This window comes from Capra hircus, chromosome 20 (genome assembly GCF_001704415.2).
Source record: "Capra hircus breed San Clemente chromosome 20, ASM170441v1, whole genome shotgun sequence".
Lineage (NCBI taxonomy): Eukaryota > Metazoa > Chordata > Mammalia > Artiodactyla > Bovidae > Capra > Capra hircus.
Genome location: NC_030827.1, coordinates 39726557 through 39743573, shown reverse-complemented (window position 1 = coordinate 39743573; position 17017 = coordinate 39726557). Strand labels below are relative to the sequence as shown.

General features: G+C 42.5%; 1 protein-coding gene across 1 annotated transcript; it reads right to left on the bottom strand.

The window, feature by feature from the left end:
* Positions 1164-16631, bottom strand: AMACR (alpha-methylacyl-CoA racemase). The gene is made up of 5 exons (XM_018065752.1): positions 16291-16631; positions 13461-13604; positions 9421-9581; positions 5892-6078; positions 1164-1916 (listed from the first exon to the last, which is right to left on the bottom strand). The coding sequence occupies exons 1-5, from the start codon at positions 16535-16537 to the stop codon at positions 1507-1509; spliced, it is 1149 nt and encodes a 382-aa protein (XP_017921241.1). The 5' UTR covers positions 16538-16631; the 3' UTR covers positions 1164-1506.

The window sequence follows — 17017 nt, the reverse complement described above, 5'->3', positions numbered from 1 at the left end:
GAAGGCAGGAGGAGAAGGGGATGACAGAGAATGAGATGGTTGGATGGCATCATTGACTGAATGGACATGAGTTTGAGCAAGCTCCAGGAGATGGTGAAGGACAGGGAAGTCTGGCCTGCTGCAGTCCACGGGGTGGCAAAGAGTCGAACATGACTGAGTGACTGAACAACAAAAGGAAACACGAGATAAGATTTGCAGAGGGCGGCTGAGACCCTCTCTTCTTTTGGATGTTGTGCTGTGTGGAAATGAGATTCCAGATCTCGCTAAAGATGGGGGGTGGGGAAATTGAAGGCAATGATACTAGGGGTATAAAGCTGGGTAGGGAAGTTGAACAGTAGTCCAAGGAAGAAGTGATAGTGTCTGGATGAAAGAAGCAATGGGAGATGGGGAGAGGGAAGGAGATGGGAGTTCTGAAAATGGAACTGATAGCACTTCACTATTGAGATTCATCAGTTTAATAAATATTCACAAAATTTCCAATATGGGCCAGGCACTATTCCAGGAACTGGGAACTGAGCAATGAATGAAACCTACAAAGTCCTTCATAAAGTTTCCATTTTAGCACTCCCTAATTTAGAAGGAATGAGGCAGGGGTTAATCCATACAATGTCAGCAGTGATAGGCAGTATGAAGGAAAATGAAACAGGGTTCCCAGAGAGTGAGTGATAAGGCAGTTGCTATTTTAGACAGGGATCAGGAAAGGACTCTCTGGAAGGGACATTTGAACAGTGGCCAAATGGAGTGATAGGTAAACTGTGGGGTCTATTGAGACAGAGGTAGACATACTGGGAGTGGAAGCTGGAGACTAGTAAGAGGAAGGAAAGTCTAGTAAGACTTTCAAATGGATGATGGCACAGTTTATTGATAAAGAGACACACGTGGATGATGCTAATAACAGGCAGTTATACACAGGAGCTGGTCTAGATGGAGAGGCGGCAGTTATCTGAAGGAAACCTCAAGGACATTTTCTAAAATTTCAATTCAGAGACACCAGCTGAATGGTTTCCTTACCAAATTAAAAGGATCAGACTTTTCCATCTAAGGACATTCATTCTGGTTAACAGTAGAGCCTAAAATATTTCAATGAGCAACAAAAGGCTATTTTAGTACTACTGAAAGAACTTTCTTGAAAGCTTTTCACAAATTTAGAAGCAGGAGTAAACTTTATGGGGAATAAAGCTTTATTTAATAAAAAGCATTATATTAATGTATTTCAAGTATTTTATAAATATATAAGCATTTTAAATTGACAAATATAACCTATCAAGTAAATTGAAAGGCAGAAAAACTGCCACAATTTAGTACAGGCAAACTAAAAATATTCCCAAATCAAAAGCCACAATAACCATTTTCACAATTCCATCATTACTCTATAATCAGTCCTGTTTCCTGATTAGAATAGTTAGACCACTGTGATACTATTTTTTCATGTTTCCATGCACACAATTTTTTGTATTATACTGTAAATGCAATGTTCAAATTCATTTGCATTATGGGGCTTGGAACTTAGAGATTAACACTAAGTTTATGAATTTCAACAATATTATCTAACTTAAGCTGAATGATCTCTTTCTGGCTGAACCCAAGTTCTTTAAGAATCTGTTCAGTGTGTTCTCCTACAAAAGGATCCCTTTTAGTCGAAGGGAGAGCTGGGGTGTTGGACAGCAGAGGAGCAGGGCGGGGACTCACACGCTGCTCTGTATCAGTAATAAATGAGCCCCGATCTTTGTTGTGACCATGATGGATAACCTCTTCAAAAGTCAGCACAGGGGTCACGCATGCATCAGTGCCGTCAAAGATCTGACACCACTCTGCCTTTGTCTTCTTTGCAAAGATATCTGCAAATTTCTTCTTCATTTCTGGCCAATCCTTTATACTCATCTGATTGGGAAGTTCATCAGACTTTAGCCCAAGTCCTGAGAGAAAAACAGAATTTCTTAAATCAGCATGCTTTGGGTATAGTAAATATAATCAGTGCAAATGAGTTTTGAACTCATCATACTTGCCCCAAATGGGACATTTTATAAGAATTCTCAAGTGAGTCAAGAGAAGAAATTTAAACTCAACTTGAAGTTGGAGCCAAAGCTGGAGAAGGCAGTAGTGTAACGGGACTCAAAACAGACTTTCTAAGTCTTTGCGAGATCTTATTATTTACATTTCATCAAAAGCAGTCCATTTTTAATTGTCTAGTTTCCAGAAATCAACTTCTTCCCTCTGAGAAGTTTTTCCAAAAGAGACTTCCTCATGAAGTTATTATCTGCCATGTGTGTGCTAAGTCGCTAAGCTGTGTCTGACTCTTTTGTGACCCCCTGTAGCCCAGCAGGCTTCTCTGTCCATGGGATTTCCCAGGCAAGAACACTGGAGTGGATTGTCATTTTCTTCTCCAGGGGATCTTCCTGACGCAGGAATTAAACCCAAGTCTCCTGCATTGGCAGGCAGATTCTTTACCACTGAGCCACCTGGGAAGCCCAAAGACACATGCAAATTGTTCCGATAGCACACATGAGAGCAAGTTATCAGCCAGCCAGTCAACAGGGGACACAGAGACTTTTTCTCTCTCAAGTACAAAGAGTTCTGAAGGGCCCCTCAACACAAGGGGCAGAGACGATGAAAGGATTTGCCAGGGAATATCACAAGAAGGATGGCTTGTCCAGTCCATGACTTCATCTGTGCTCCCTTTATTGACTACAGGAACCCACCCCTGTAGACACACCCCAACTCCAGTGCTGATTAAATTATACCCAAAGGGCAATTTTGCCTTTGGGGTTTGGTGTAACTGTCATTTTTATTCTCTCTGTATAAGAGGGTTTCTCAATTTAAATTATGCATAATATTTTGCATAAGTTTAGCCAAGTTAATCAAGCAATTCTCATTTTTTATCATCCTTTCCTTATCTACCATGTTGAAAAACAATGACCAATAATTGTAAGCTGCTCTGAAGATGCAGAAGTGCCTACAGAGGTAAGAAGACAGGAATACTATAGGCTCTTCTTAGAGTTTTGAGGGATATAAGGCTATAAGAACTCACATAATTCTGAACAGCTGTGAAAAAACACCTGCACAAATACATTGTTCTCTGTAGCCACCTGTCCCATTCAAAACCAGGAAAGATATAAAGCCATAGTTTCAGATTTACCACAGTAATCTATGAAGAAATATTTCTAAGGATGTCTTTCACTTTGCTTTCTTCTTCTTGATTGTCCCAAACTCTGTGATTAAGAAGCATATAAAATGAGCAGTTAGCCAAAGCACTTAAGTAGACCACAGCTAACTGCTGGAAACATACACGCATGCTTTTATAAAGTTTCCTTTTTTTTTAATCAGAATGTGATCAGAATCACCAACTAAAACTGGAGCCAATAGTTCTCCAACAAACACTAAACTTAAGGTTACACAGGTTTTGTTAAGGTACACAGGTTTGTACACTGGAATCAGTTCAGTTCAGTTCAGTCACTCAGTCATGTCCGACTCTTTCTAGAAATCAGGACACTTCCACCCCTGACTGTGACACACCAGCTGTGTCAACACAGCTGCTATTTAAAAGGGTGAGGCTGAAGATATTCGGTATTGACAAAAAAGGATGTCTTTGCTATACTTTTTAATTAAAAAATTATTAATTATAAACTTACATGATTATGTATTTTACAAATTATATAATGTATATAGTTATATATATTATAAAAATTATATAATACAAATACATATACAAATTATAATACATTTATATTACATAGATTATTTTAAAAATTTAATTGTGTCTGTATGTGTACAGGGAAAATTCGTAAAGGCCACATTCCAAACTTTCCTAAAGTAGAAGGACATGGGAGAATTTTTACCTCTTACCTTATAAATTCTGTGTTGTTTACACTTTTTTCATAAAAAATACATTATTTTGAATTTTTTCCTTTTTTAAAAATTGTGGTAAAATATACAAAATATAAAATTGACCATTTCAGCTACTATTAAGAATATAGTACTATGTTATTAAGTACATTCATATTGTTCTGGAACCATTATCACCATTCATCTCCAGAACTTTTCATCTTTCCAAATTGAAACTGTACCAGCTTCCCTGGTGGCTCAGATGGTAAAATATCTGCCTGCAATGCAGGAGACCCAGGTTCAGTTCCTGGGTTGGGAAGATCCCCTGGCGAAGGGAATGACAACCCACTCCAATATTCTTGCATGAAGAAATCCATGGACAGAGGAGCCTGGTGGGCTACAGTTCACGGGGTTGCAAAGAGTAGGACACAACTGAGCGACTAACACTTTTACCCATTAAACACTAACACTCTATTCTCTGCTTCCCCCAGTCCTTGTTCAAATATCTGTTCAAGTTCCCACTTTTAATTCTTTTGGATATATAACCAGAAGTAGAATTGCTGGATCATATGGTAATTTTTGAGGAGTCACTATATCATTTTCCACAATGGTTATACAATTTTACATTCTTACCAGTAATGCATGGGGTTCCAATCTCTCCACATCCTCACCAACACTTATTTCCTGGCTTTCTTTTAATAAGTATTTTGAAATTTTAAAGCAACTTAAAAAAATTCTCTATTGCCTTTACTACAAGAATGTTATGTCATGAGAGTCTCAGTATCTTCAGATTTCTTTGCCCTGGAAAGCATTAGGAACATAGCACAGAGGAGTCTGAGCCTTACAAAAACCTTGTGTATTTATGCTCAGACACTGAGAGCTAAATGAAGCTATGGTCTCAAAGATCTCAAAATGTACGGTGAAATAATAAATTAACACTAACAAAAAAATCATTACAGATGTGGGAGTTTGTCCAAACCACTCTGTTCTATCGTTCTTCTAACTTACGGTTAAGTTAGTGAAGTTAATATAGTTGGTCACAGAATGCATTCTGATGCTTATATAAACCATCATTCCAGCTATATACAGACTACTCTGAGCAGCATTTTGCATCTGAAAAGCTATCAAACATAGAACTCCAGACTTAAAACTGGAAGATAAATGTGCTGCACCACATGTGCTTGTCACACTGCTTCAGCATATATTCTGAAACTTCTTAGAAACCAAATGATCTGTGAAGTAAACTTTAAATTCACATTTCACAGGGACAAAATAAGTGCAGTCCAATTATCAGTCAGGGCAGAAGGGATCCCACATTTTTCTGCTAACCTGTGGCAACATATCAGTAAGACAAGAATCTGCAAGAAAGGTGAACCGCAGAAGCATCAAGTGATGGTGACATATCCCAACAAACTCTCACTTGCCAAAGTCTCTCTGTGCTCTAGTGACCCCGTTATTAAGCACCAGGAGGGGCAACTATCCATCAAGGAATAAAAACTGGTAGAACCAGCAGATCATTTCTAGGCAAGAACAGACTGTGGCCATGCAACAGGCAAGATAAATATCCAACACTACTGAGTGTGGGCTTCCCAGGTGGCGCCAGTGGTAAAGACCCCGCCTGCCAGTGCAGGAGACGTAAGAGATCTGGGTTCGATCCCTGGGTTCGGAGGGTCCCCTGGAGGAGGGCATGGCAACCCACTCCAGGATTCTTGCCTGGAGAATCCCAGGGACAGAGGAGCCTGGCGGGCTACGGTCCATAGCGTCGCACAGAGTTGGACACAACTGAAGAGACTTAGCACAGCACCGAGTATGAAATGTAATAAAAACACTGAACGCCCACAAAAAGGATTATGATCTGTTTAATCTGAGCTATTTTATAGACCCTTTTAATAAAACTACTTGTCAATTTAAAAGATGGGGGAAGTGCCTCACAATATAATGATGACCATCATTAGGCTAATTAGAAACTGGATATATACATATAATAAAAGACATCATGAACTTCACAAGACCCCAAAATAGAGGCTGGAAAACATCCACAGAAAAGAAGTTCCTGAAAAGTTACTCACCCTTGATCAGCAGCTCGTAGAACTGGGGCTCTAATGCTCCGACAGCCATGAACCCCCCGTCGGCTGTCCGGTAGGTTGTGTAGAACGGTGCTCCACCATCTAACATGTTCTGTCCACGGGGCTGGTCCCACAGTCCTGCTTTTTGTGTTTTCCACAGAAAAGAACTTAGATATGCTGTTCCTTCCACCTTTGAAGAAACAGAACGCAATGTGAATCCAGGTAATGCAACTATACAAATTATGACTGTTTCCTACTTGGGTTTTTTAAAAAATGTTTGTATAAAAATGTTTATCTTCTAATAAGAAGGATTATACCTAATAATACAACTTCTTTGATATTTTGAGAAAGTGAATTAGGGCAGGTTTATGATAGAGCTCCTGCACTATTCAGATCAGGGAATATTGTTCAGAAAAGACTTCAAGGAACTACTTCTGCTCTTCCTTTCAAATAAGATTGGCAGAATGTTGACAATTTTTGAAGCTAAGTGAGGCTAGCTTCACTAGTAAGCTTACTTCACCATTAGGAAGCTAATTATATATTCTCTTTACGTTTATATATGTTCAGGATAAAAAAGCTGAAAATAAAAAGGTTTTTTAAAAATCTATCATCTGATCTCAATACTTATAAACACATACACACAAACACATGAAGCAGATCACATTTTAAAGGTAAATCACATGACAGTTATATTTAGTCGATTCTAGTTTTGATACCAAGCACAAGAAAAACAAATTTGAATATTTAACATATTTTAACTTTAATTATCACTAGAAAGTTACAGAATACACATAACAACATGGGTGGCAGGTGATAAGGGTTTTCTGAGTACAGACAAACTAGTTTGGGAATGCCAGCTTCCCACTAGTCCTGAAATAAAAAGGACTCACATCTCCGGTATGATCGCCATGAGACTGGATGCACTGAGCTAACTAAAGCACACTTCCCTACGCTTCTGGCAGTCCAGGAAGAGGGCCAGCAAAGTATCCTTGTCTCTGAGGTTACTAATAGAAAGGCCGCATTCCAACCGTGAGCATGGGATTTCTCACAGATTCTGGCTACGAAACAAACACAAAATTTAACAGGCAAGAAGACTGCAGTGGGTTGCCGTTTCCTCCTCCAGGGGATCTTCCCAACCCAGGCATCAAACCCTTGTCTCCAGGGTCCGCAGGTGGATTCTTTACCACTGAGCCAGTTGGGAGCCCATCTTTAGATATGTCTCAGTTTTCTCTTTTAGCTTGCAGAAGCTCATGAACACTTGAATCCATGGATCTGACATTTGCTGTCACCAAGTAGTGGAGTTTGCATAAGTGGCCTTTGGTGGTGCTGTTTTTTGAAATGAGGTTACACAGATTTTACAGTCCCCACATTTATACATACACACACAAACACACATATAGAAACATCTCACACACACACATATATACATTTAATCTCTTTCATACACTGGATGTACTGATGAGTATTGAAAAAAGACATCCTGTCAGTGTTATGGGTCTATTTTGGGTCACTCAGGATACAAACAGGCTCTAATCTAACTCCACCTTTACTGGGCGCCATAGAAGGACACAGGACAAGACACAGCAATTATAATCCTTATCTCATCAAGAGGCTGCCGAGCACACACCTTTCTTCCCCCTTCATCCACACGCAGCGTATGCTGCCACGGATGACAGCCCTTGACACAGGGAAACTGCAGCCTCAATTTCCCAACTTTTTATATTATTCTCATCACATAGGCAATGGCCTGCATGCCAACATGCAGTCCCCCAGGTCAGAAGCGTTCCCTTAGGTCAGGAGTAAACACAGTAAAACAGACCCCACATGCCATGTGCATGCATGCTGTTGCTTCAGTCCTGTCTGATATCCAGACTCTTTGTAACCCAATGGATTAGAGCCCAGTAGGCTCCTTTGCCCATGAGGATTCTCCAGGCAAGCATACTGGAGTGTCATGCCATGCCCTCCCCAAGGGGATCCCTGCAACCCAGGGATCGAACCCAAGTCTCAGGCATCTCCTGTATTGGCACGTGCGTTCTTTACCACTAGCACCCCCTGGGAAGCCCTAACTCTAGATTCTAAGGGAACAGTCTGATGAAGAGATGACTCCAGGTCATCATGGGCAGGCCTAGGTCACAGACTCTGCTGCTAAAGTCATTTGGAAACTATCCGTCTAAAAGAATAAGATGTATGTCCCCTCCAATCAGCCTCCTCCTTCAGTGGTTCTCCCCAGGGTACCAGAGCCACCATCCACTGGGTCTTCTAAGTCAGAGATCAGGGAGCAATCCTTGATTCCTTCCTCTCCCTCCACTGCCAAATACGAATCGTTAAATTCAGACCTATTCTATCACTGACCATTTTAGTACTTGCCTTTATCTCTTAGTCTTGTCTTCATCAGATCCACTCTACAGCCTACCAGCAAAGATAGGTCCAAATGTAACCTGTATAGTGGTACTAGCCTGGGCTCTCATCAACTAGCTGTGAGAACTCAGGCAAAGTTCTGAATGCACTGATGAGTCTGTTGAAGAAAGATGTCCTAACAGCTTTATGGATCTGTGCTTAGTTGCTCATTCATGTCCGACTCTTTGCAACCCCACGGACTGTAGCCCACCAGGCTCCTCTGGCCATGGGATTTTTCAGACAAGAATACTGGAGTGAGTTGCCATTTCCTCCTCCAGGGGATCTTCCTGACCCAGGGATCAAACCCACGTCTCCTGTGTTTCCTGTACTATAGGTGAATTCTTTACCTGCTGAGCCATCAGGGAAGCCCTGTTACAGGTCTAACTGGGTTCAGTACCAACGTATCTCAGGAGAAGGGAATGGCAACCCACTCCAGTATTCTTGCCTGGAAAGTCCGTGGACAAAAAAGCCTCATGGGCTACAGCCCATGGGGGTCAGGTCACACAACTGAGTGCACATGTGTGAGGGGTCTGGAGGGAGATGGGTTGGTAGCAATAAACAGGTAGAACTGGAAAAAAACAAACAAACAATGTATTCCAAGTGAAATTGTTGTTTTGGGGATTAGGAGAGATCACACAGGAGAAGTGCCTAGGAGAACATGAAGCAAGTGCTCCGTGCGTGACAGTGAAGACACTGAAGCATCCTGACATTCGAATCTCCACTACACAGAGCAGCAGGAAGGTCTAGACGGTCCATTTTATTTGAGCATCATCAAGAATCTCTTCTTCCTGCTAAAGGAGACCTCCTGAGCCCAGTTTTGAATGAAGATCTCTTAAAAATCATATTCAAAGCACGAGACACAAGATGGGGAAAATTGCTGAAACACACTGTAGTAATCAGGTGAGTCATGAACAGTTTAGAAAACTGACTCCACAAACAGATGATCAAAATATGACACTGGGACACATGTCAAACATAGGAAGCTATTTTAAAGAGAAGGCTGTCTTTGCTAACTTGGATTCAAATTTCAAATCTCAATTTATCTCTTGTCTTGTTCAAAAGAGGATTTGAGGCAGCCATGTATAAACCTTAGGAAAAAACGCTAGGTTTATCATTTCCCCCAGTTATCACTTACCATGCTTGCATCGATGACCTGACCTTTGCCAGAGCGTGTGCGTTCAAACAACGCCATAATGATGCCCATTGTGCACATGAGGCCACCACCACCAAAATCAGCCAGGAGATTCAACGGGGCATATGGATTCTCACCACTTCTGCCAATTCTTGATAAAACACCTATACCATGGGAAAAAAAATGGAGGACCATTAAGGGTAAATTTAATGTGTCTTTTAAATTTGTATATATTTATTTTTGGCTGTGCAGGATCTTCGTTGCTCTCTCTGGTTGCACTGAGTGGAGGCTGCTCTCTAATTGCGGTCCGTGGGCTTCTCATTACAGTGGCTTCTCTTTTTGCAGAGCACAGGCTCCAGGACACACAAGCTTCAGTAGCTGTGGCACGTGGGCTCTGTCATTGCGGCTCCGGGGCTCTAGAACAACAGGCTCAACAGTAAGCCTGTACTTTACAGGCTTAGTTGCTCCACGGCATATGGGATCTTCCCGGACCTGGGAGCAAACCCTGTGTCTCCTGCATTAGCAGGCAGATTCTTTACCAACAAGCCATCCAGTGGTAAATGGATTAAAAATCCCATTTAATGTGTACTTTAAATAAATACCTGAACATCTTAGAAGGAAAACCAATCTCTTTAGCTACTAGTTGTAAGTAAAAATTAATATCTAATGCCTTTCTAAATCTAAACTTGTTCGGTATAAGATGGTTTTCCTTTTTTTTTTTTTATGTCTTTATTTTCTTTAAAACTTTATTCCTACAAACATTTTCAGAATTCTACTGCTAAGTTTTTATTCACTGAGTTGTGGAGGGGAGAGGAATGGTTGCTATCCACTTAGTTTATAACTTAACAATGGTATAAGGCACTTCCATTCTTATTAGAAAGAGATGCAAGAAAATAAACACAAAAAAGAAAAGGAATTGCATTTTTAAATAGATGTGAAAAATCAACTCTCCACTCACTCTTTTACTCAACCTTTAAATGTGTACACACAGAATATTTGAGACTTCTTTTACTCAGCAATATGATTCTTATAAATCTAGAATTAGGTCATTCTAAGAGCTCCTTATTGCCAAATTCAGACTTAAATTGAAGAAAGTAGGGAAAACCACTAAACCATTCAGGTATGACCTAAATTAAATCCCTTATGATTATATAGTGGAAGTGAGAAATAGATTTAAGGGCCTAGATCTGATAGATAGAGTGCCTGATGAACTATGGATGGAGGTTTGTTACATTGTACAGTAGACAGGGATCAAGACCATCCCCATGGAAAAGAAATGAAAAAAGCAAAATGGCTGTCTGAGGAGGCCTTACAAATATGTATGAAAAGAAGAGAAGTGAAAAGCAAAGGAGAAAAGCAAAGATATAAGCATCTGAATGAAGAGTTCCAAAGAATAGCAAGGAGAGATAAGAAAGCCTTCCTCAGTGATCAGTGCAAAGAAATAGAGGAAAACAATAGAATGGGAAAGACTAGAGATCTCTTCAAGAAAATTAGAGATACCAAGGGAACATTTCATGCAAAGATGGGCTCGATAAAGGACAGAAATGGTATGGACCTAACAGAAGCAGAAGATATTAAGAAGAGGTGGCAAGAATACACAGAAGAACTGTATAAAAAAGACCTTCAAGACCAGATAATCACAATGGTGTGATCATACACCTAGAGCCAGACATCCTGGAATGTGAAGTCAAGTGGGCCTTAGAAAGCATCACTAAAAACAAAGCTAGTGGAGGTGATGGAATTCCAGTTGAGCTGTTTCAAATCCTGAAAGATGATGCTGTGAAAGTGCCCCACTCAATATGCCAGCAAATTTGGAAAACTCAGCAGTGGCCACAGGACTGGAAAAGGTCAGTTTTCATTCCAGTTCCAAAGAAAGGCAATGCTAAAGAATGCTCAAACTACCGCCCAATTGCACTCATCTCACATGCTAGTAAAGTAATGCTCAAAATTCTCCAAGCCAGGCTTTAGCAATACGTGAACTGTGAACTTCCAGATGTTCAAGCTGGTTTTAGAAAAGCCAGAGGAATGGGAGATCAAATTGCCAACATCTGCTGGATCATCGAAAAAGCAAGAGAGTTTCAGAAAAACATCTATTTCTGCTTTATTGACTATGCCAAAGCCTTTGACTGTGTGGATCACAATAAACTGTGGAAAATTCTTCAAGAGATGGGAATACCAGACCACCTGACCTGCCTCTTGAGAAACCTGTATACAGGTCAGGAAGCAACAGTTAGAACTGGACATGGAACAACAGACTGGTTGGTTCCAAATAGGAAAAGGAGTACGTCAAGGCTGTATATTGTCACCCTGCTTATTTAACTTCTATGCAGAGTATATCATGAGAAACGCTGGGCTGGAAGAAGCACAAGCTGGAATCAAGATTGCCGGGCGAAATATCAATAACTTCAGATATGCAGATGACTCCACCCTTATGGCAGAAAGTGAAGAGGAACTAAAAAGCTTCTTGATGAAAGTGAAAGAGGAGAGTGAAAAAGTTGGCTTAAAGCTCAACATTTGGAAAACGAAGATCATGGCATCTGGTCCCATCACTTCGTGGGAAATAGTTGGGGAAACAGTGTCAGACTTTATTTTTCGGGGCTCCAAAATCACTGCAGATGGTGATTGCAGCCATGAAATTAAAAGATGATTACTCCTTGGAAGGAAAGTTATGACCAATCTAGAGAGCATATTCAAAAGCAGAGACATAACTTTGCCAACAAAGGTCCGTCTAGTCAAGGCTATGGTTTTTCCAGTGGTCATGTATGGATGTGAGAGTTGGACTGTGAAGAAAGCTGAGCACCAAAGAATTGATGCTTTTGAACTGTGGTGTTGGAGAAGACTCTTGAGAGTCCCTTGGACTGCAAGGAGATCCAACCAGTCCATCCTAAAGGAGATCAGTCCTGGGTGTTCATTGGAAGGACTGATGCTGAAGCTGAAACTCCAATACTTTGGCCACCTCATGTGAAGAGTTGACTCACTGGAAAAGACTCTGATGCTGGGAGGGATTGGGGGCAGGAAGAGAAGGGGATGACAGAGGATGAGATGGTTGGATGGCATCACTGACTCAATAGACATGAGTTTGGGTAAACTCTGGGAGTTGCTTATGAACAGGGAGGCCTGGCGTGCTGCGATTCATGGGGTCGCAAAGAGTCGGACACGACTGAGCGACAGAACTGAACTGAACTGAAGCGCTTCCCTGGTGGCTCAGAGGGTAAAGAACCTGCCTGTCATGCAGGAGACTCAGATTCTATCCCTGAGTCAGGAAGATCCCCTGGAGAAGGGAATGGCAACCTACTCCAGTATTCTTGCCTGGAAAAATCCATGGACAGAAGAGCCTGGAGGGATACAGTCCATGGGGTCATGAAGAGTTGGACATGACTGAGTGGTTAACACTTTCAAGATATGTTCGTACAGGTGAAAACCATGGGCTTTTTCTAGTATTCATAGAATTTCTAAAATCATGCCTCAGTCAACAATTCACAATAAAGTAAGGGGGTACCAGAATCAAACTATTAATATATCTTTGCAAACCACAGAGCAACCATTTCTACTATCAATAAGTCTCTTACTTCTTAGCAGGGGCTTGTTTGAGAATTCACTCCACAAACATAGTCAGTAAATGTTACTAGTGAGTGTATTACCCCTCCCTGTGTGTTAAGGCAGGGGAAAGTGAAAGTGTTAGTTGCTCGGCTCTTTGTGACGCCAGGGAGTGTAGACTGCCAGGCTCCTCTGTCCATGTATTCTCCAGGCAATACTGGAGTGGGTGGCCATGCTCTCCTCCAAGGGATATTCCTGACCCAGGGATCAAACCCATGTCTCCTGCTTTGCAGGCAGATTCCTTACGATCTGAGTCACCAGAGGGAGGCTGACAGTGACTGTTCCAAGACAAACCAATCTTTTTTAAAGAAGTACACGCTCTTTATTAATTCCAATAAATATTCCAAACTTCACCTTTAAAACATTCTTTCTAATAAGTGTAACTGTAGATCTTGACTGGGGGAAAAAAGAGTGTAGAGAAATTGCTTTTTTTTTTCCCAACATACCTGACAAAGCCAAATAGTTGATGTCATGTCCGGCTGCCTTGGAGAACCTTCCTGACTGGCCGAATCCACTCAACCTGCCATAGATAAGCCTTGGGTTCTTCTTCTGCAGAATCTCTGGACCGAGCTGGAGTCTTTCCATTACCCCTTAAGAGAAAAGTTACATTTTTTTTGAAGACAGCATGAACTGAAGATGGGTATAATCCCTTCTTTGTGGCAAATATAAAATAGCACTTTTTTGCAAGGAAAATTGGTAACATTTGTTGTGAGTTTATAGTGAACGTATTGCCAGTAATTAAGAACCCAGACAGTGAAGCCCCCATTTCTGGAATGTGTGGCAGATCCCCCCACCCCAAGAATGCTATTTCCCTTCAGCACTGCCCTACATCCCTGCAGGCATACCCAAGCATCTTCAGAGTGGACATGCCATCCCTTCAGTCAGCCCCTTCAGAGTTTCCCCAGTTTGCTCCTAAGTAATTTATTAGAAGCGGTCTGTTCTTTTGGAAGTTACTCTAGGTCTTTAGTTGATCAAAAATTCACTTTGGAAGCTGCTTTTCCTTTCAGGACCTCTTTTATGTCTATGCCTGCATGGGTGCCTGCTATACTTATGCATGTATATATTCCATCTTCCCAAACAGCTCAGATGCTCCTCTGGCAGGATTCATGCCTCATCTGTTCCCACAGTCCTTTAACATGCCCAGCAGTTCCTCTACAAAAAGACTCAGTATAAATATCTGGTGGAAGAAGGGTTAGCAACAACAGCATTTAATTGCTCTTATCAGTGAGTACAGCCGACTCTTGAACAAGGCGAGTTTGAACTGTTTGGGTCCACTGACATGCAGTTTTTCAAAAGTAAATACTACAGTATTACACAGTCTGTGGTTGATGGATGCCGAGGAACTGTGAAGAACCACTGTAACTAAAGTACAGGTTAGCCCTGGTTTGTTCAAGGGTCAATCAATATTTATTCTGCTAAAGCCAGGGAACCTAAGGAGTCCTGGGGTTAAAGACATAAAATTAGATAATAAAACTCACTGACTTTGTCTCCACAAAGCTATGATAAGTTACAAAAGGATTCTATTCCTAGACTGGTGGTTACCAAGGGGGAAGGATAGGAGAGGGATGAATTGGGAGCTTGGGATTAGCAGATGCAAACAAGTATATACAGAATGGATAAACAATAAGGTTCTACCATATAGCACAGGAAGCTCTATTCAATATCCTGTGATAAACCTGTGATAAACGAAAAATATGAAAAAGAATATATATGTAACTCAGTGGCTCTGCTGTACAGTAGTAATTAACACAACATTGTAATTCAACCATACTTCAATAAAAAATAGAACTCTATTTCTCTAACTAGAAAAACATCAGCCTCAAACCACCCCAACAACCCCTGCAACTAGCTCCACCTCTCCCCTAATACTACAACAAATTATTTACCCATGTGGAGTCTCCTTCAATTTCAAGTTGTGTATTATTAAATTACAATATAATCCTAATTACTAAATTATTATTGTTGTAATCTCAGATCTGAGGGTGGATTTGTTCACATATTTAAATATACCTGGTGCCCCACATAGCAGATGCATTCCCCATTTACTGACTTCCAGCTATATACCAAAGCTTGGGATTTGTACTTGAGCAAGAGCAGGTGTCTGAGCAAAGATCAAAGTGGTGCTAGACCCAAACATCAGCTTTAAAAAGGCTGTTACAACTGTTATCAAGGAAGCTGCAGCAGGCGTGCAAAGAATCCGGAAGTCACAGAAAGAAGAAGGATGGGACTGATGATAACTGAAAGCTGGTGGTGGAAAAGGAAGATTTGGGAGCCTAGACAAAGGTACGAGTTTTTCATTCAGGCAACTGGGTGGACGTTGGTTCTATTCACTGAAATGATACAGAAAGAGAAGAGGACATTTTAGTAGGGAAGACGTGGGACTGTTTGGAAGATGTGGAAGCTGCAGTGCCTAGGAGACAGTCAGATAGAAGTGGGCAGAACTTGCCTATTCTGGAAGTCTGTGGCTCTAAAAGAAGGGGGCACAGTTATAGACTTGGCCATCACCTGCCTATAAAAAATAAAAACAGCAGAAAGGGATAAGGGCTGCAAGAAGCAGAGTGTAAAGGAAATTGAGCAGAAGCTGGAACCTGAACCCCAGCATTTAAGGAAGCAGGTGTTAGCCTGGCTTTACCCCGGTAAACCAAGCTCCAAAATTTGTCAAAGTTTGACTATGAACCTACATGCAGTTTTCCAGGGAGAGAATCTATGGCTTTCGTTTGTTTCTCATAGGGTTCATGACCTTCACGTAATTAAGAAACGCAAATGGGAAAGAGTAACTCAAAAAAAAGGAAGGAACTTGGGAAGAAAAGGGGGGAACTAGGTATAGGAAAAGTGGGGACAGCAGCATTATCTCGGACTCCAAGACTGGAAGATCGTCTCGGGGGCGAACGATCAGCAACATCAAATGCAACAGCAAGGTCTAGAAAGGGACGGAAAGGGTTCAGGTGGCAACAGGGCAAAGGTATGCCGGCAGGCTGCAGTCCATGGGGTCCCTAGGAGCCGGACACGACTGAGCGACTTCACTTTCACTTTCATGCACTGGAGAAGGAAATGGCAACCCACTCCAGTGTTCTCGCCTGGAGGATCCCAGGGACGGGGGAGCCTGGTGGGCTGCAGTCTATGAGGTCGCACAGAGTTGGACACGACTGAAGCGGCTTAGCAGCAGCAGCAGCAGCAGCAGCATGCGGGGTGCAGCCCCAAGCGGCCGGGCGCGGCGACCTCCCTTCTGCGGGGACCGTCCCCTCTCTGGCCCCGCGTAGGGGCAAGGAGGCTCACCGGGGCGGAAAGGTTCCAACAGCACGTCCGCCTGGGCGCACAGGCGCCGCAGCACCGCGGCTCCCCGCGGCTGCTTCAGGTCCACCACCAGCGAGCGCTTGCCTCGGGCCAACCCGCTCGGGTCGCTGCGGGTGCCGGGTCGGTCCACACGCACCACGTGAGCCCCGAAGTCCGCCAGGACCATACCGCAGAAAGGAACCGGGGCCAGGCCGCCGAGTTCCACGACTGTGATGCCCCTAAGCGCCATGGACTCCGCGTCTCCTTCCCAAACCGAAGAAGCAGCAGCTGCCTGAACTTCGACCTCTACAGCCTAGCGTCAGCCCCGGGGGCACATTTCCTCCCTCGTGGCCCCGCCCCCACGCGCCTGCGCGCAGCCGTAGAGCCTGCGAGCTAGTGCGTCTTCCGACCGCCTCCAGATCCTGGCGGCTGTTAGTGGACTGAGGTGGCTTAGATTTTAAAATTCTGCTGCTGCTGCTGCTGCTAAATCGCAAACTCTAGGGGATCCTAAATTGTGCCCTAGGGGTTGACCTGGGGGGATGGGGGATGGGAGTGGGGGTGGGACCCATGGCTGGCCCTGGATGTCTCAGGAAGGTTTTATTTTCCTTGCAGTCCCAGCCGCTGTGCTCTATGGACCCGTTTATTACCTCTCTGGCCTTGAAAAACATGAAAAATACATAAATATTTAAGAGTAATGTTAAAGTGTTGTTTTTAGCTTCTCGGCTATCTG

Bases quoted from the DNA above. Each gene is read 5' to 3' on its own strand.
- AMACR (XM_018065752.1), bottom strand. From the start codon at position 16,537: ATGGCGCTTAGGGGCATCACAGTCGTGGAACTCGGCGGCCTGGCCCCG. The intron at 13,605-16,290 runs GTGAGCCTCCTT...TTTTCTCTTAAG, and splicing joins GTTGGAACCTTTCCGCCCCG to GGGTAATGGAAAGACTCCAG. The intron at 9,582-13,460 runs GTATGTTGGGAA...CCCATGGTATAG, and splicing joins CAACTATTTGGCTTTGTCAG to GTGTTTTATCAAGAATTGGC.